At 43.7% G+C, this 19,727-nt stretch overlaps 1 protein-coding gene across 2 annotated transcripts in view; it reads left to right on the top strand.

The window, feature by feature from the left end:
• Positions 1-19,727, top strand: part of PARP3 (poly(ADP-ribose) polymerase family member 3) — a 36,587-nt gene that overhangs the window by 15,509 nt on the left and 1,351 nt on the right. For both annotated transcript variants that reach the window (XM_060239982.1, XM_060239981.1), the window contains exons 4-9: positions 8,029-8,220; positions 10,260-10,395; positions 11,031-11,257; positions 14,273-14,440; positions 16,310-16,396; positions 18,665-18,842. In XM_060239982.1, the coding sequence (XP_060095965.1) occupies positions 8,029-8,220; positions 10,260-10,395; positions 11,031-11,257; positions 14,273-14,440; positions 16,310-16,396; positions 18,665-18,842 (988 nt within the window). The remainder of the gene's footprint in view (positions 1-8,028; positions 8,221-10,259; positions 10,396-11,030; positions 11,258-14,272; positions 14,441-16,309; positions 16,397-18,664; positions 18,843-19,727) is intronic.

The following is a 19,727-nucleotide window of genomic DNA, read 5'->3' as shown; positions in this document are numbered from 1 at the left end:
GAGTGGTGATTTGTATTCAGGTTGCTATTAACCAAGTTGTGATGACTTCTCTCTAAATCAGCAAATAAAGAAATCAAAGCTGGGTTCATGCTAAAGAAAGGGTTCTCCTCTTGCGCTTTAGACATCTTTATTTGCTGATCAGCAGCTAGTTAACTTGTGGAATAGGGCTGCCAAGTCCAATTCAAGAAATATCTGGAGACTTTGGGGGTGGAGCCAGGATACTTTGGGGGTGGGGCCAGGAGACATTGGTGGTGGAGTCATGAGCAAGGTTGGAACAAGTACAATTGAACTCCAAAGGGTGTTTTGGCCATCACATTGAAAGTGACTGCACCCCTTTTCAATGCCTTCCCTCCATTAGAAATAATGAAGGATAGGGGCACCTTCTTTGGGGACTCATAGAATTGACCCCCCTAGTCCAATCCTTTTGAAACCTGGAGGGTGATTTGAGGAAAGGCATCAGATGCTATGCTGCAAATTTGGTGCCTCTATCTTAAAGAACATCCCCCCTCCCCCCGAGCACCAGATACCCATGGATCAATTCCTCATTATTCCCTATGGGAATCGTTCTTCACAGGGAATAATAGAGTGCCCAGTAGACATTTCCCTCTCTCCCCCACTTTCTAAAGCGGGGAGAGGGCCTCCAAACCGGAGAATCTCCTGCCCCCTCCCTCTCTCACACACAGACACACATTTACTGGGTCTGCTTCCTCCACAACTTTACTTGCTCTGAAGACAAAAGGAAAACAAACGGAGGGTCTATGCTCTGACGAAACTGTTGCTGACTCTTCCCCATGAAGCGCTTCCTGCTCAACTTTAAAGGCACACATTTTAAAAACAGACCTGTTTGTAGGTTTCTAAACCTGCCAGAGCTCTGGAGGTACATGGTAACTGTGGGGGCAGGGCTTTCCCCCGCCGACCAGTTGACTGGGGGCGGGGGGAAGTCTGTAAAACCGGAGGATCCCTCGCTGGGACCTGGGGATTGGGAAGCCTATCAGGGAACCACTTTCCAGGGTGTTTTCATGCAGGATTTGCTTGTCTAGACTTTCTCAGATCAGTTTTTTTTTTAAAAAAAACTTTTTCTCATTAGATGTACACTATTATGCTCTATCAGTACAGCTGCATATCTACACAGCTGCATGACTTTTTAAAAACTGTGCATTGGCACTTCCGGTTTTCTGCTTGGGCAGGGCAGCAGTGGTGCTATTTGCTCTGTGAACAATCCCTCCTTTTAATGTTTTTAGCTGGTTTTATCTTCTGATTTTATTTTCGGGGTCGTTGGCTGATTTGTTTTGTTGTAAAGTAGCTGCCTTTGGCAGATTTAAACATTTTTTCTTTTTTGTTTCGTTTTTGCCAGTTGGGTGTGGGTTGGCAGTATTCCAAAAGAGTACCACTTTGACTATTTTAATGGATTTTGTCTTTTGTTTTGAATAACTCTTTTTTTCTATTCTGTTTTGATTTTTCTGGTCAAGGGGGGAAAGGGAAAAAAGCTCTTTTCTCTCTCTTAGATGTGAGAAGAGAAAGCTTTCTCTGTGGTCTTTTCTCAGGCATTAAGCTCATTAGCTAAAAGATTTCCTAGCTTTGATTAGGGATCGGGTGGGGAGGGTGAGGAGATAGTTTTGTCTTGCCTTTTGCTGTTTATGTTATGTTACATACTTTTATACTTTTGTGAATAGGGAGAATGGAGCTGGTTTTATATGGTTCGTTATTAGTTTCTGTGTGGTGCAGGTTTTATGTAGGAAAACACAATATAAACTCCTTATTTCTCTTTCTAAAAGTATTTTTGTCTGTTTAAAGTTGTATTAAGTGGTTTTAAGTTGCATATTCATTAGAGTGAATAGATTTATATTAGGGATTACTGAAATGGGTGAAAAGTGAGCCTGTCCTTTTCTTGATGATGATTTTAACATGCAACCAAGACAAAGCAGACTAGAGGACTTTTTTAAACTAATGTTTTTCCAGTCGCTCTAAAAAAATAGGTTCAACCCTTTAATCCCTCAGAGCCAGGCGAGGTTGAGGAACTTGACAGATCCCACTCTCTGAACCAAAATGATTTCTTCAATGGGGAAAAATGATATGGTAATTCTTGATGAGAATGTTGGAAAGAAGTCCCAAGATTTCAGTCTGCTGGCATCACAAACTACACTTGCAGCTGACACACTGAAATGTATCTGTAAAAAAATTGAGTTTATTATAAACCAGAGGTGGCCAAACTTGCTTAATGTAAGAGCCACATAGAATAAACTTCAAATGTTTGAGGGAAGGGGGGAGGAAAGGGAGGGGGGGAGAAAGAGAGAGGTGGAAAGAAAGCAACTTTAACTTTAAATGCATTCTTCAAGTCACCAGATGGCATGGCTTGGAGAAGTGATTTAAAAAGAGAAATTCCTTCTCCAAGCTGGGTGACAGGGTAGTGGGGGCTTGGAGAGCTAAACAATATGTGTGAAAGAGCCACATGTAGCTCCCAAGTCACAGTTGGACCACCCCTGTTATGAACAGTCTTCTTAAGATAAAAGCCACTGAATCACAGGGCTGGATGGGGGGGGGGAGGCAGAGGGGGTGTTTTGCCCCCAGCGCTGTCAGAGAGGGGGCGCCAAATTGGATATGATATGTGATTGGATGGTGAGCTTGGGGGAATCCAAAGCATGATTTTTCTGGTGCTGCCTATAGTCTAAGATAGAATCTACAGCATGATGGTGGTTTCATTTCATTTCACCATGAAAATCATATGAATTCATGAGGATCCGTGCTTTGGAACCCTGTTTTTCCACTGGTGAGGTGCCACAAATCAGTGGAGGCATGATTTTTGTGGTCCTGCCTATAGTCTAAGACAGGATCTACAGAATAATAGTGGTCTGATTTCATTTCAATGTAAAAATCATATGAATTCATGAAGATCCATGTAGTTTCGACTTTTACCCAGATCCAGTTTTTAGAGTATCCAGTTACAAACACTTTGCATTTTCACTTACTTGTCCCTTGCAATCCTTAGCTCTTCCCCCTTTCTCCCTCTTTGTCAAAATGCAAGCTGTAACCTCCTCAGCTGGGGCAGAGACTTGCTTTATGTTAGTCTGTACAGCACCCTATACAGGAACAAAACTATGAATATTATTACCAGTTCTCCTTTTTCAAGGTGAGAAGCTGCCTAAATTTTATACTGGATTGTAAGAAAGTCCCACTGAATTTAATGAGACTAGAGGAGAGGGGACCTAAAATTGCAGCTGAGAGTCCTAAACCTTTACTCAGAAGTAAGTTCCACATAGCTCAGCATTTAGTATTAAGTATGTATGCTTGGGACTGTGGCCTTCTTTGCTGTAGATCCCAAACAGGTTACGCACTTAAAGAAATGCAAACAGCTGTCAGATCCCTGGAAAGAAATGCATGCCATATTGAGAAGGGAAAACCAACCTGGGTTTTTCTCTTACTGTTCAGGTGAAGATCCTGTGAATTTAGAGGGAGATATTTGTGAGTTTCCTGCATTGTGCAGGGAGTTGGACTAGATGACCCTGGAGGTCCCTTCCAACTCTAGGATTCTAGGTTCCTATCCTTTTGCCACTGCTGCACAACTCTAGAGAAGGGAATTTAAACTTTAAACCCCTTCTCTGGTGTGCTGCTGCAGAAAGGCGCACAAAGTTAGTTTTGGCTAAGGCTCAAAATGCTCTAGTGCCGGCCCTGAGTCTTCCCCTCCCCATACAAACACCCAATGGGGTGTTTAAATGGAGTGTGTGTGTCGGATTGCCCACGGTTCCCTTCATTTTTTGAGTGGGGGCGCCATTTTTTTGTTTTGCCCCCTCTCAAAAAATATGTAGATCCGGCCCTGCTGAATCGGGAATATCCAACACAAAGTTACAGGAAACCCCTTTATTCAGAAATTGCTTAAAAGGATGTAATATGCAATGGAAGGCCTTTATATAACAATACCATCAAGAAAAGGACTTACTTCCCTCCCCTTCCAAAAAAAAAAAGAATGTGATCCAGGTGAAAAACTTCAGATTGTAGTAACTGAGTAACTGTCTTTTCTTTCAAAGGATGATCCTGTGAATTTAGGGGGAGGTATTTGTGAGTTTCCTGCATTGTGCAGGGGGTTGGACTAGATGACCCTAGAGGTCGCTTCCAACTCTATGATTCTATAAACTGATGGGGAAAGTGGAATACTAAAAAGCATTTGTCCTACTTGTTAGATATACTCATTTCTTCTATTAATTTCAAATTTACTGAAAAGTTACAAAGACCAATTCAGGGAGAGAGATATTTGACCTTTCACAGGGTTTATTTGATAGAAAAAGTCCAGCAGGAACTTATTTGCATAGTAGGCCACACCCCTTAATGTCACCATTATTTCACACAGTGCTTTTTTTGTAAAAAAAGAAAAAAAAAGCCCAGCAGAAACTCATTTGAATAGTAGGCCACACTCCCTGATGCCAAGCCAGCCAGAACTGCGTTCATGTGTGTTCCTGCTAAAAAAAAGCCCTGGCTACTTGTCCAAAGAGTAGAAGTCCATGAAGGAGAGAGACAAGATGACTAGCAGCTTGGGTGCGTGGTTGGATCCCAGAACACACAACACTGAGCATGTCCAGAGTGTCTCCTTAAACGGGCAAAACTATCCTGCAGAATGGCTGGGTGTGTTAAGTGGTTTATACAATAGGTTAATAAGATTCCCATTGTGTAGTGAGGGTGAGCTGAATGCTTTTCAGGTGCTAGAAACAAAAGAATGATGTTCTGTGTTTGTTCAGAGAATGGGACCAGGAGATGGCTATTTGGTAAAAACGGTGATTATTTTCTTGAAAGTCTGAAGCTGAGAAGAGACAATGCAGATGAAGACTATCAACTAGAAAAATAACTTTCAGGAAAGATGTGATTAGCTGGAAGGGAGAGGTTCAGCTGAACCTGAAATGTGACAATGTGGACAGTCGGAAACATAGTATCTGTCATAAACCATTCATACCAATGGAGATGGGCTAGAGGCATAATCCTTTGTCCATGCTTGCTGTCAAACAATAACCAGCCTCTTAGCACATTGAAAACTGTGACCTTTGGATGATGGCCATTGCTTATCCATTGTTACACCAAGAAGGAGAGGAGACTGGGGGTGGGGGAGGGAGCTGACAGAGGAATGTGGCAGCCAGCCCTGACATTGGCACCTGTATCTCAGGTCCAAGCAATGGCTCCTTAGAGGCTCACCTTTGATGCCACTCCTGATTGCAGTGGTGGCACTACTGTGAAGGCCCATAGTTTTTTTCAGGGTGTTTTGGTGTTTCTGCTCTCAGAAAAAGTCCACCTCAGGTTGGAGGGCTGTTGCCTTTGGTAACACATAAGGGTTGAATTCTTTTGAATGAAATAATGTTGGACAAGGCAAAGAGAAGCTGAATAAGGGAAGGCATAAACCCCCACTTACTCATGACAGTGATGGCAGTGATTATAGTATCAATGATTGCACATTTGCTGTCCTCACAGATTTTGTTGGAAGGAAGCAGAACCCACATTCTAGTGGGCAATAAACTGTGCACTGGTCCAGTGGGCTAAACATCATAATCCAGAGTGTCCATCTATCTTGTTGAAGTCTTGACAGTTGGAGGATCTTTGGAGACTGAATTTTTAGTCTTCATGAGGGTTTTGTCTGAATTTGGAGACATAAACAGTTTCTGATGACCCCATCATTTGTCTCCCTTCTTATTACAAACCACCTCTCTATCTGAGAAATATTAAGGCTGAGGACAGTGCATAAACAGAATGGAGCTCTGGTGAGGAAGAGGATGATGAAAGATGGAGAAAGTGCAATTTCGCCCCTGCTCTCTTCTGACTGCAACCATGACTCTGTTACCCCACACAAACCTGCAGCCCTGGAAATAAACTTTCCTGGAGTTCAGAAGGGTTTATGGGAGAGGAAAGCAGGAAAATCACAGCTGACAGTGACTTTGATGCAGGGGTCGTTTGTAGAGAAAAAGATGGCGAAGCTCATCCAGGGATTGTTATGCAGCTACTATTCAATGGACAAGGTGGGAAGAAGGAGGTGGAACTCTCAGAAAGGTTCAGGAGTTGTGCTCCTGTGAGCTCCCGCTGAATCCGAGGCCTGCTTTGATGTATCCTAGATCCTACCAATCGTCTGCAGCTATTCTAGACCAGAAATGTTAAGGGCATTTTATAGTGGCACATGATACAAGAACTGTGCTGTACTAATCGGGTCTGAGTTATTTATAGCATACCTTTGAAATACTCTTTTTTTTCTTTCCTTTTTTTTTTGTAAAACTCTGAGACATCTGTGTGATAAATATGTGTATTCCCAACCCTGTTGCTAAGGTTCTAAATTAAGTTTCCTGTCTGCAAGCACCCTCTGTTTTACAATTAATATTTGCTCAAACATCAAGAGAACCCACTCATGTATAATCGTTAACTTACTGAAATTTAGCTGCTCCAGAAGAGGAGTCCGTAGGGAAGAATTGGTTTTAATTACCTGAAACTGGCAGGGGAGGAAGGGGAGAAATACAAATCAAGTTAAGGACCAGGAGGCTGCAGGAGAGTTGTACTTCATCTTCAAAGCCAAGAGTCATTATTTTAGGGAGGGCCTTGCCTGGCACTTTGGTCTTTGTGAGAGATTTGCAGGGCATATGACTTAGGGAAGATGCTTGCGATCCAAGACTTCGTATTTTCATATAAAAACCTGAATTCTTTGATTTTGTAACAAGGCAAAATCTACCCTACTGCAGTGTACAAGTTACTTGCTCCTGTCTTTTTAATTTTGGTCCCAGTTTGTTTTTCAGTAAACAGTTTTCCATTTCCAGTGAGCACCCCCCACTTCTTGATTCAAGCCTGTTTCATACTTGGGGTTGACAGCTGGTAGTCTAAAGGGCTCTGAAATGAAAAGGACACTGCAGTGTTTCAGAGGTTCAGTAATAGGCTGTAACTTTTGCCAGATCTTTAGAGGGCTCATGCATTTAGAAAGGTTTTGGTGGTGGCAGCAGGGCTTTCATTCAGAGCAACAGATGGAGACTCATGGCTGCTTCACAACAGGCCCAAAATACTGATTGATAAAGAGATGTAGGTTGATGTGGAGTCTGAATGCTTCTGAACTAAAAAGAGAACTTTAGATCTTTGACTGCATTCAAATATTGGATGGATGGGGGATAGATAATCTCCATTCAAGAGAGATGGTACTTTCATATTTTAGTTTATTTATGACATGTATAAGTCTCCCTTCTCCTTAGATAACTAGGAACAACAACAAAATCCATAAAAGAACAGAATTCTAAAACCAACAGAATTAAATGTGTAGCGGGGGGGGGGGGACTCTTACATTTCAACAGAGGTCACTAGTGAAACAGCAGGTAAAAGCAATTATTTGAGTAAGTCAGATTAATCTGGGGAAGGTTGCCTGGTGAATGGTAATCACAACTGTGAACTACAGCTACAGTCAGAGGCTGAACTTTGAGAAATTAGGCAGCCTGAATGAGGAGGCACCTTGCTGTGGTTCAGAGGTGAGGTTCCTGCTTTCAATTCAGATGGTTCAAAGTTAAATTGGTATTTTTGATTAAATGATCTCAGATAGCAGGTGTGTGGAGAAAGACCCTTCTCTGCCTAAGACCCTGGAAAGCTGCTTCTAGTGAGAGACAATAATGCTGAGTTAGGTGGGCCAATACGTTGGCATCTGTTTTAGTGAATGGTGGTTGATTATTAGATATTATGGTTGGCTACTAGATATCTATACTGGCTTGAATCATGTTGACTGGAATCGATGCCTCAGGAATCTAATGGGGGTATGCTTCCAACATATTGTGTTTCCTAGCAGCATTCAAGAGCAGCAGAATGTCTTCCTTAAGTGGAGAATTTCATTCTGGATATGAAGCTCTCTATAGGCAAACCCTACTGTGTAGCAGACAAGAATAGCCTTAGCCATAAGGAAAATATAGAGTGCTGCCGATCTGGATACTCACTTTTTTACTGTACAAGGAGCTATAGCAATGAGATATACAAAACATAGGAATGAGTTACAAGATAGTTAGTGGTCTGTGTTTTTTTATTTCCTGCTATTTGTTTTAGGGGGAGTCAGGACAGTCAAAACTCAGCAGCTTTCCTTCCTTGGAAGCTGCCAAGAAGGACTTTGAGAAGAAGTTTCGGGATAAGACGAAAAATAGTTGGGCTGACCGGGAGAACTTTGTAGCCCATGATGGCAAGTATACCTTGATTGAAGTGCAACAAGGGGATGAAGAGGAACAAGAAGTGACAGTGAAGGTAAATGACCAAGGAACATAACAGGGACAAAAGTCTGCTAAGGAAGAATGGGCATGGCAATGTAGACTAGCAAAAGACTAAATATATGTAATCTAATGGCTATGAATGGTACTTAACATATTTATTTATTTAATTTATATTCCGCCCTCCCCACCAAAGGCAGGCTCAGGGCGGCTCACAAACCAAGGGTCGACACAACCACATTAGTGTGGCCGATACAATAAACAACAATAAAAACATTAAAACAATTTAAAACAATTACATGTGCTACTATCATATTTTCAGGCAGCGATTTAGCTATACTCAGAGGTCTGAGGATCGCCATAGCGCAGAGAAGTAGTCCATTGGTAGTGTTCTTATGGGCCAGTCCCATTGCTGCAGATGTTACCATTCAGGCAAATGTGGAAGAGTGCCGTTTTGAGGCCCTGCAGAACTGTAAGAGCTCTTGCAGGGCCCTAACCTCCTCCGGCAAATCATTCCACCAGCTGGGGGCAGTAACGGAAAAGGCCCTGGCTCTCATTGTTTTGAGCTTCACTTCTCTGATGCTGGGAACTGTCAACAGGTTTTGAGACCTGGACCAAAGTGCTCGCTGGGGCATGTGCAGGGAAAGGTAGTCCCTAAGGTATGCAGGACCCTGGCCATATAGGGCTAAAGGTAATAACCAGCACCTTGAAGAAGAAGATGATATTGGATTTATATCCCGCCCTCCACTCCGAAGAGTCTCAGAGCGGCTCACAATCTCCTTTACCTTCCTCCCCCACAACAGACACCCTGTGAGGTGGGTGGGGCTGAGAGGGCTCTCCCAGCAGCTGCCCTTTCAAGGACAACCTCTGCCAGAACTATGGCGGACCCAAGGCCATGCTAGCAGGTGCAAGTGGAGGAGTGGGGAATCAAACCCGGTTCTCCCAGATAAGAGTCCGCACACTTAACCACTGCACCAAACTGGCTCTCCGGTACATTATCAGTACCGGAAGCAAATCCGGTACATTATCAGTAGCCAGTGCAGCACTTTCAGCACAGGCTGAATGTGTTCCCATAAAGGAACTCCCATAAGCAGCCTGGCTGCAGCATTCTGCATTAGCTGGAGTTGCCGGATTTAGGTCATGGGCAGCCCCATGTAGAGAGCATTACAGTAATCCAGTCTCAAGGTTACCATAGCATGGATCACTGTTGCCAAGTCGTCACGTTCAAGAAAGGGGACCAACTGCCTCACCATCCGCAGATGGTAAAAGCCTGACCTGGCAGTGGCAGCTACTTGGGCCTCCATTGTTAAAGAATACTGTATAATTTTAATAAAAATAAAGAGAATGGCTAACAATCAGTCATCCTTATGCCGTGCGTTCAGTGACCTCAATGCTCTAAACCAGGAGATTTACCTCTTAATGTACAACTGGGTAGAATAGTGTACATTTTCACATGGATCTTTATAAGTAAATGTGCTATAAACGTTTTTTAAATGGAAAGGAGTGAAAGGGACTTGAAACATCCCAGAGGGAGTCAAGAGCCCTGTCAGCATGCACACCATGGCTAGGTAATATTTATCCTTTTGAGTTGAGGTGTGTATAGGGGCTCATTTGGAAGGTCAGCTGGCAGGTTCCTGGGGATTGTAGACTGAAGTGCACTGTATGGGTAGATTAGTGACTGGGCAACTGGCCTTGAACAGTGTGTAGGCCTTTTGTGTTTGAGCACAAACATGACCCAAGAAGTCAGCTGATTCTGTCTGGTTGCCCTGCAGTGTCCTAAATCTTCTCTCAAGGATCAGGAAGACTCTTTCACTTTAGCTATAGGAAATCCCCTGCTGGTTTCTGAACTTCACATGCATGTGAACGCACAGATGCCAACTGAACAGTGATGAGTGAGACCCAGGATATGCATAGGCAACCCAGTCCTATGTTTATGTAAACATAGGTGTTCAGTGGGGCTTGCTCCCAGATAAGTATGCATAAGACTTTGCATCTGAGGTTGCAATCCTATCTCAGTTGGAAGGAATGTCATTGTCTGTAAATTCAGGCTCAGATCATCTGTTTCCTGTCTCCAAGGTGGACAATGTAGATGGAATGAAGCTATCCAAGCAAAAGATACGACCTTGCACCCTAAACAAGGCTACCCAGGAACTGGTCTCACTCATCTTCAGCAATGACATGTTTAAAGAAGCCATGCAAACCATGAATCTAGGTAAAAAGTGGAGGGGGCTCTATCTAGTTATGCAGATGAAATGGAGGGCACCAGGGCTCATTTTGTAGAAAAATAGGTGGTGGAGCTCATCCAGGGCTTGTTATGCAGTTGCACATATTGTTCAATGGACAAGGAGGTGGAACTCTCAAAAAGGTTCAGGAGCTGCACTCCTGTGAGCTCCCACTGAATCTGAGGCCTGGAGGGCCCCACCCCCCATGTCAGCTGGACTTGGTATCTGGCTGAGGCCAGCTTGTCATTGAGTAGCATCTGCCTCATGGGGTTCTTCCTTTTACTAACCTTAGTGCTGTTGCAGAATTGTGGGCTGTACAGTTTCATTGGGGACAAGCCAAAGTAACTGGTAGCAGCGAAGCTCAGGGTGTGAGTAGTTCAAGCCACTAGCAGTAGTGAATTTGGTTCTTTAACTCTCTCACAAATACAGACAACCTGCTTAGGTATGGGAATAATAAGGATTTTTTTTTCAACTAGAAAGTGAAAGGCCGTAGTACACCCTTAACTTGGAATAGTTTCTAATCCAAGTGGCCGAAAGCCACTTGATTTGTACACTTCTTGAAGTTCACTGAAGTAGTCCTATCAATCCATTCCAAATTACCATTTTTCATTTTGCTTCCTGTCAGATGTGAAGAAAATGCCCTTGGGGAAGCTGAGCAAGCAGCAGATTGCAAAAGGTTTCGAAGCTCTGGAGGCTATTGAGACAGCCATGAAGAAGCAGCCGCCATCACAGAAGGTGCTGGAGAAACTCTCCTCTAGTTTCTACACCATCATCCCCCACAACTTTGGCCGTGCTCGGCCTCCATCCATCACCACCCAAGAGGTCATCCAAGCCAAGAAGGACATGCTGTTGGTAAGGAGTTTTGAGAACTGGCTAAGGCTTGGTTTAAACTCACACAGGGGATCTTGCGCACACACTTTGTCTCATGCAAAGAGCTATGCATGCTTGATTTGTATGTCTGTACAGTTCTCCACATAGCATACTGTTTTTCTACTTGTGGTATGATAGCTGGCACAAGCTGGGCAGTAACCTGCACCATGAAAGCAAGGGAAGGCAAGCCCAAACAGTTTCTGTAGTGCTTTCAACTCCTGGCCTCCAGTGACCTTTTAGCACCGCCACAAGGAAGTTTGTTTTCCTCTTGGCTGTCTCCATCCTGCAGCCTTTTCTGTGTAACCTTGAACGTTTCTTGTGTGACCCAGCCAGCTCACAATTACTGGATAGAGTGGCATGGCTTTCGATGTGGGGATGGGCTTCAGATGTTACTGTAAGCAACAAGCTCAAGTTTTTACCTCAGTAAACTTTTTGACAAGCAGCTGATTAAACTAGTTGGGTGGAGGTGTTGTTAAAATAACATATACTTAAAAAAAAAAAGGCATTAAGCAGTATACGGTGTGTGTAATATACACATGCTGTATACTACCTAACAGCTTATTTGTGGGCATTTAGGCTAAGAAAGTAACAAAGAAAAATACATCCTGCTTAAAGCGAATTCAACTGTTCTCTGTCCTGGCAGATTCTAAAAGAAAGCAATTTCTTTCAGTTTAACCTTCCTTCAGCTGGTCATCCCCTTGCCCTCACATTCTCCAGCAAAGGTTTTTCCTTAGTCCCCACCCCCCCACCTCCGGTTAGTGGTGTTTTTAAAGCCTTAGTTTAGTACTTTCTCCTAAACTTGTTTATATAGTTTAATGTGATTTTTCCTCCCAGATTGATCAACCTGTGAGGGCATCTCTTAAGATTCGGACCTCAAAAAGTATTTCATTTTTCCTGACCCATAAGAGACCTTATCTTTTGGTTTCCACTTTGGAGGCCAGGGGTCCCCAACCTTTTTTAGTCTGGAAGCCCCTTTGGAATGCTTACACAGGGTGGGGAGCACAACCAGAAAATGGCTGCTACAGGAGGCAGAGCCTACCAAAAATGTCAGGGAGTAAGTTGGACTTGGTGCATAACTCTCATAGTAACTCTTCAGCATTTGATAGCTTCTGTTTCACAGGATGTTTGAGGAGAGGTGACGACCTCAGGCAGGTACAATGCCATAGACTCCACCCTCCAAACCAGCCATTTCCATTGCTGCCAAGCTAGAGATCATTCAGCGTTACAACTGCTCACCAGATGGCAGAAATCAGCTCCCCTGGAGAAAATAACTGCTTTGCAGGGTGGACTCTGTGTCATTATACTCTGCTGAGGTAGCTTCCTTTCTGCTTCAATTCCTCTATAGAAAACAGCTGCCTTGAGGTGCATACTCTATGGCCCACCATAATACAACCATACCAGGGCAAAAAAACCAGATCATGCCACAAGCTTATGCTAAATACTACAAGGCTGAATATGACAGGAAAGAGCAGCAACGATGCATTGCAAACAAAAGGAATGCTGAGCTTCAGTTTTTGTGTGACCAGAGCCTCTTTCCAGAGCCCGTTGTGTTTTCCCTCACAATGGGTCTTATTCCTAGTATTCAATAAAAGAGCAATGAATGGTGAGGAAAATAATAATAAAACTAGAGTCTAAGCTAAGCACACTTAAAAGCATTGGTTCAGGATCCAGGTGTTCCCCTACAAGACTGAGTCCAATGGGGTTCCAAAGTCCAAGACAAGGTTTCCAGTCAAGAAGTGTCCCAAAGTCAGATTTAATCCAGACATAGGGTAAAGCTGAATTTAATCCAGATACAGATATTTCCAATTCGCTAACAACCCATGTTTCTAGTTAATCTATCATATGTATAGCAAATGATGTAACTTGGCCATTTTGGGTGTATTGCTAATCAAGTGAGTCAATCAATCAGATGAGTTTGTTGATTAGACCAAATTAGGGTTGCCAAGTCCAAGTCGAGAAATATCTGGGGACTTTGGGGGTGGAGCCAGGAACAAAGGTGTGACAAGCATAATTGAACTCCAAGAGAATTCTGGCCATCACATTTAAAGGGACAGCACGTCTTTTTAAATGCCTTTCTTCCATAGGAAATAATGAAGATTAGGGGCACCATCTTTCGGGGCTCATAGAATTAGACCCCCTGGTCCAATCATTTTGAAACTTGGGGGCATTTTGAGGAGAAGCACTAGATGCTATACTGAAAATTGGGTGCCTCTACCTCAAAACACAGCCCCCCCCAGAGCCCCCAATACCCGCGGATCAATTCCCCATTATTCCCTATGGGAATCATTCTCCATAGGGAATAATAGAGTGCCCAGTAGACATTTCCCTCCCCCTCCATGCTTTCTAAAGCAGGGGGAAGGCTTCCAAACCAGGGAATCCCCTGCCCCCTTCCTCTCTCTCTCATACACAAATACTTACTGGGTCTTGTTCCTGCAGAACTTTACTTAATCTGAAAACAAAAACAAAGGGAGGGGCTGTTCTTCGAAGCCCTTCCTGTTTCCCTCTTTCTGCTCAGCCTTAAAGGCACATATTTTAAAAATGGACCTGCAGGAGCTCTAAAACTACATGGTGATTGTGGGGGGCGGGGCTTCCCCCGCCAGCCAGCTGGCTGGGGGCCGGGAGAAGTCTGTAAAAATGGGGGATCCCCCGCTGGGACCTGGGGATTGGGAAGTCTAGACCAGATGCCATGTTATCTGAATTGAGTTCAGTTAAGCAAACACCTTCTCCGACCCATGGCCTTGGACATGATGGAATCCTTAATTCTTGTGGCTTTGCAAGGCCTTGAAACTGCCAGGACCTAATGATACAACCAGCACCTGGATTACGTCCCATTTCCCCTATCTGACTCTTTGAAGCTATAAGCAGCTTGACCTATGTTTTCAAAGAGAGAAATTTCCATGTTTTCTAGGCCTCAGCCTGAATCATTATCTAAATGTAACAAGAAACTGCTTAAAGGAATCAGTTTCTTGACCATATGGGTTCTTAATTTCTTCCTAGGTGCTGGCAGATATTGAATTGGCCCAGAGCCTACAGGCTCAGAAAAAGAAGGATGATGAAAAGGAAGAGGAGATGAAGGTAGAAGAAGTGCCCCATCCGTTGGACAAGGACTATGGGCTGTTGAAGTGTGAACTTACCCTGGTGGACCCTTCATCAGAGGATTATGAGGTCTGACAACCCTTCAAAAGGTTTCTCACTTCACACATTACATATGAACTTGAACATATGAAGCTGCCTTATACTGAATCAGACCCTTGGTCCATCAAAGTCAGTATTGTCTTCTCAGACTGGCAGCGGCTCTCCAGGGTCTCAAGCTGAGGTTTTTCACATCTATTTGCCTGGACCCACGTGTGGCCATCCAGGATTCTGTTGGTCAAATGTTCTCTTGAAGTGCTCAGAACTTAATTTCCAGATGCACCCAGGACCAATTCAGATTAGGACTGTGGCACACAAGGAAGAAAGCGAGGGTTTAAGTCATTCCTCAGCCCTGTGCCATTTTCCTGGCATGAGATAATTCTGTGAAGCTGTTGTGTGTTCTCTTGTGGAAGCTTATGTTTAGTTATTTGTAGCTATATGTTATTTATTTATTTGTATCTTTTTTTGTTTTTCTAAAAATTCAAGTGACATAAATCAGATTATGATTTCTAAAAATTTACTGCATAAAAATAGCACATTAATGAGGCAATCAAATAACCAGCAGTAGATGGCCAATAGAATTAGAGCTGTAAATAAAAATCTGAACTCCCACAGGGCAGCTAAAAGATGATGTCGCCCTTCACAGCAGGCCATGGATCTGGTGTCATCCATGGCAGCATTAGGCCTTACCCAAATTGTATCAGAGGCCACACATCAAGAGGCCACATGCAGGATTTGATCTTTGGCACCAGGGTTGATGTGGTCAGATCACTGCACCCTGAAGGTCTGGTTGGGTGTCCCCGCCCACCCTCCCTTCTAGACAGTGAGCGGATTTATGCTTGCCTGCAGAGACTGATGGATTCAGTTGGATCCAATGGAGCCAATGCCCTCTGGCAGTTCCTAAGATGAGCTGATAGAGGATTGGGACTCTTGGCTCTCTGAAGCCATCAACAAAATTGATCCCTGATGTCCTTTCCATCCCCAACAGAAACCATCCCCCTGGTACATAATGGAACTCAGGTTGATACAGGAACTCAGATTATTGGAGTGAATTTGGTGGTGAACTTGCAACAAAGCTACAAGAGCATCTAATAGGATGCTTATGAAATCCTATGAGTTGGCAATAAAGGCTGCTAAAAAAGATTTTTATGCAGCTTCCGTCATGTCTCACCCAGCTCAATTATTTAGGTAATTAGGTCTCTTACATCCTTCTCAAAGAGCACCCAAAAATAACAGTGATTTGACTATAAGCTATGAGGCATTTGCAAGCTTTTTCACAGATAAAGTCGTGTCGCTCCACAATCACCTTCCCAGCCAATGTTGATACAGTACGTGAACCGGAAGCCCCTTGGCTGTCTTAGGATCCAGTCCTTTGATACCTTCAGCCAGCTCTCCCAAGCTGATGTTGACAGGATTCTGGGTGCTGTTAGGCTGACCACCTGCCTCCTTCCTCCCCACCCCTCTTGGTGAAAACCAGTGGTGAGGGGCTATGAGGTCCCCTGGAAGATATTGTTAACCTGTCTCTGGACCCAAGGATTCTTCCAGTGGGGCTGAAGGAGGTTGTGAGGCAATAAAGCATGGCAGGTGGTCCCACATGAGCTGGCATTTTGGGTGGGGGTGATAGAGAGCCTGCCAGAATGTGATCTCTGCCTCATTCAGAGAGTTGTGCCACATCCACAGTTCAGCAGGGCAGAAAGAGCTTCAGCTGGAGAGGGTTTCAACTGAAGTTCCCTGCCCCAGCGCCGCCACTCCAAAATTTCTGGCTACAGGCCTATACCTCCTTGGCTGACCTTAAATAAGGACATTTATAAGGGAGGAGGTACTCCTTGAGATACATAAAACTCAATCTTGATACAGACTTGTTTGCTGTCCATCTGAATCTTTTTCCCCACTCCTCACTAGCTGATTGTAACCTACGTAGAGAATACTGGTTGCACATACCGAAAACTCAAAGTCCTGAATATCTGGAAGGTGAACAGAGAGAGTGAGGTAAGGCTAACTAACATTGCCCTTCCCTTTGTGCTCTAGTCACTGATTGTATGTGAACTATTTTCTCTTGGGTATAGACTGTTCAGAGCAGGGGTGTCAAACATGCTGGTCTCCAATCCATCCCCCGAGCAGCTTTCTTCTCCTGAGACCTTTCCGGGGCTGCTGCTGCTGCAGCTACATCATAGCTTGCTTTTCCCCCAGCTCTCTCAGTGGCTCTTAGCTTCCTGTTTCTTGCCTCTTGCCTCCCTCCCCACCCTTGCTCGCTCTCTCTCCCACACACACATAGCTCTGTGGCTACTTCTTGCTTGATGTGAGAGAGATACAAAGACAAGCCTTTCTCAAACACATGCACACAACAGAGCTTTTGCTTCCTTCTCCGGGTCTGCTGCTTCTCTTTTGGAGAGGAAGGGAGGGGGAGGAAAGAGAGAGAGAAAAAACAAACCTGGAGTCCCCTGGCAGCTGTAAGACCAACAACTTTTTTTTTTTAGGTGAAAACTTTTGTGTGCAAGTATACTTCTTCTTCCTCAGAGGGAGGGAGGGTCCGTGGGTGGCTGGGTGGATTCTTCTGACAAGCGCAATATACAATGAGAAAATTATTTTGGCTTATTCTGAAAAGTTGAGTTGGTTTAAAAAAAAAAAAAAGATTGGATTACTCTGTTCCTAATTGGATTTATTTTCTTTCAAAAAGACCCTGATTAGGAATTATAACACTTGGATTTGTCCTTTGTATCTTGGAGATTGGCGTGATTTCAGATGCCAAATGATAATAGCACACCCTGGTTAATGAGACAGGAAAACTAGCTCCCAGTTTAGTCCAGGAGGATGCATTGCCTTGAGCTTCATAATCAGTTGCAATTCAGCAGCCTCTCTAATCTCCCTTTGAAATTCCTTTATAAGAGCACTGCTACTCTTAGGTCAGCAGCTGAATGTTGTGGTTTCTGATGTCACTTATGTTCATTTCTTCTTTGCATCCTGGACTGAATCCTCCTGGATGGAGCTGAGACTTAGGTTTTCTGTCTCGTTCCCAACATTGATATCTCCATGCCTACTACCCTCTGCATATCACACCAATCAAACTTGCTATTGCAATTTGACATCTGAAATCACCTTTATAAAGTTTATATCTGTGGTACCTCATGTTACACTTTATGGCATGCATGGCCTGGCCCAACGAAGTGATATTAATGTCAGATCTGACTTTCATAACAAATGAGTTTGTCACTTCTGGTTTACAGCTCATCTGTCTGTGGCACCAAAAAAGATTTACCCAGGAGACTAGCAATTAAAGCTTGTCCCCATCTTGAAATACAGCTCTTGGTTTCTTATAGTTTGGTTCCAGCAGCTCCAGGAACCCTTGTGCTAGGTAAGCAGCCAAGTATTAATTGACCAAGTAGCAACAGGGCTCCCTGCAAGCCTAACAGCTACATCATGTAAGGTTTATGGTCCTGCTGTATTGTCTCACATAGTGCTGTATGTACCAATCAATGTTGAAAGATGTCTCTGAAATTCTGCAACAGGCCAGCTTAGGTATCCAAAGCACGGGCTGGTTTCATGGAGATGATGGAAGATGACAGTCCTATAGTTCAACTCCAACAAAAAGCAGGACTGTTTGCTTTTCCAGCCCCCCATGGTTCTCACCATAGATCAATTTGTGCTGTTGAAGTCAGAATTTGCCACACACTGATGAACCATAGAAAAGCAGTTGCAGAACAAATGGTTTCAGGCAGGACTTTTTTCAGGGGGAACACAGCAGAATAGAGTTCCAGAACATCTTTGTGGAAACAAAATTCTCAAAACAAATTTAAAAGTTAATGAGGGGCAGCTATGTGTTTCTCCTTTGTTTCCATCTTGAAAGTTCTGGCACCTCTTTTTCCAGAAAAAAATCCCTGGTTTCAGGTGAGAACCACGTTACATGCTTGGACAAGACATTCTTGTTTCTGCCACCTTCCAGTGGGGATCACAATGATACACTCTTAAAATGGTGAGGTGCCCAGAACCCTTAAGTGAAGAGGTCTAGCATGCCCTTTAGGTAAGTGAAAACAATGCTGGAATCTAAAGGAGAAGAGGTGGGAGTTGAACATGTTGTTTGTTGTCTCTGCAATGCATGATCCATAGATGCTCATCTAGAATAGACTGTAGTCCATACTGTGATATGCAGAAGTCATGCTCAGTTCCCTACAGAAAGCTTTTTCTGGTTGTGGGCAGCAAACCTACCAGCTGGACAGGCTCTGCTCACTAACTCTTCCCTGTTTCCTTCAACACCAACAGGCCATTCGTTTTCTGACTCACAATGATTTGGAGAACAGGCATTTGCTGTGGCATGGCACCAATGTGGCTGTAATTGCTGCCATCCTGAAGAGCGGCTTGCGCATCATGCCACACTCTGGTGGACGTGTGGGCAAGGGCCTGTACTTTGCTTCTGAGAATAGCAAATCAGCAGGTTATGGTGAGGTGATAACTATCTGTTGCCTTTGGTTGGAAGAGCATTCTGCCCTCATTCTGCCTTTCTTTGCAAAGGGTTCCACTATGTTATGGGGAAAGGGTTCATGTGAAGTCTTTGCCCTTTTTTCCCGACTAGCTAGCCACCTGTGTAAAAATGCTTTGAAACACTGCCCAAAGTATTCTGTCTAAATCTCATAAAAGAATATTGGGGGGGGGGGGGGCGAGGGGATGACATATGTTAACTATATCCCCATTACTGTTTCCTGGCTTTGGATCCTTTATGGTGTTTCCCACTAGCCCTTAAGTTCTGGAAATCTTGACCTGGAAAGGGGAAATGTGGACCTTTTAGGGAGTAGAAAGCCATAGATATACATCAAGACTACATACTAAACTATAATGGTGACTCTCTTAAGGTATTGGGGAATGGAGGCTGAACGATTAGGATAGGAATAAAAGAAAATAAATGTTTAGTTTACTAAACTATGATCCAATATAGTCCTGATGTAAACTAAAGCCATACTTCCCTGCAGGTAGCTGTGAAGCTGCCTAGTTAAAGCTTAGAGTGGAGCTTCTCTGCACTTGACACTTTCACTTGCCTTGTGTTCCTGATTAGTGTTGCCTGATAACATCTTGGAACTTCCCAGCAAAGGCAAAGCTTGCCAGCCATAATATGGTGGAGGAGCCCCACATAAGCTCTTTGCTTTCTTGAATTATCCAGGGCACAAATAAAGCAGAGGGTCCTCTGGAGACAAAGATAGTTCATGCACTCTTCATTGTGTTGGCCTTCATTTCTTGAAGCAATGCCTCTGATTACTTGATCCCACTGGATTTGGATTTGCAACATAATTTGATGAAGAAGATGGTGTAGTGTGGGTAAGAGACTCAAAAC

The sequence above is a fragment of the Heteronotia binoei genome, chromosome 5 (genome assembly GCF_032191835.1).
Source record: "Heteronotia binoei isolate CCM8104 ecotype False Entrance Well chromosome 5, APGP_CSIRO_Hbin_v1, whole genome shotgun sequence".
Classification (NCBI taxonomy): domain Eukaryota; kingdom Metazoa; phylum Chordata; class Lepidosauria; order Squamata; family Gekkonidae; genus Heteronotia; species Heteronotia binoei.
This window is presented reverse-complemented; position numbering and strand designations above follow the sequence as displayed.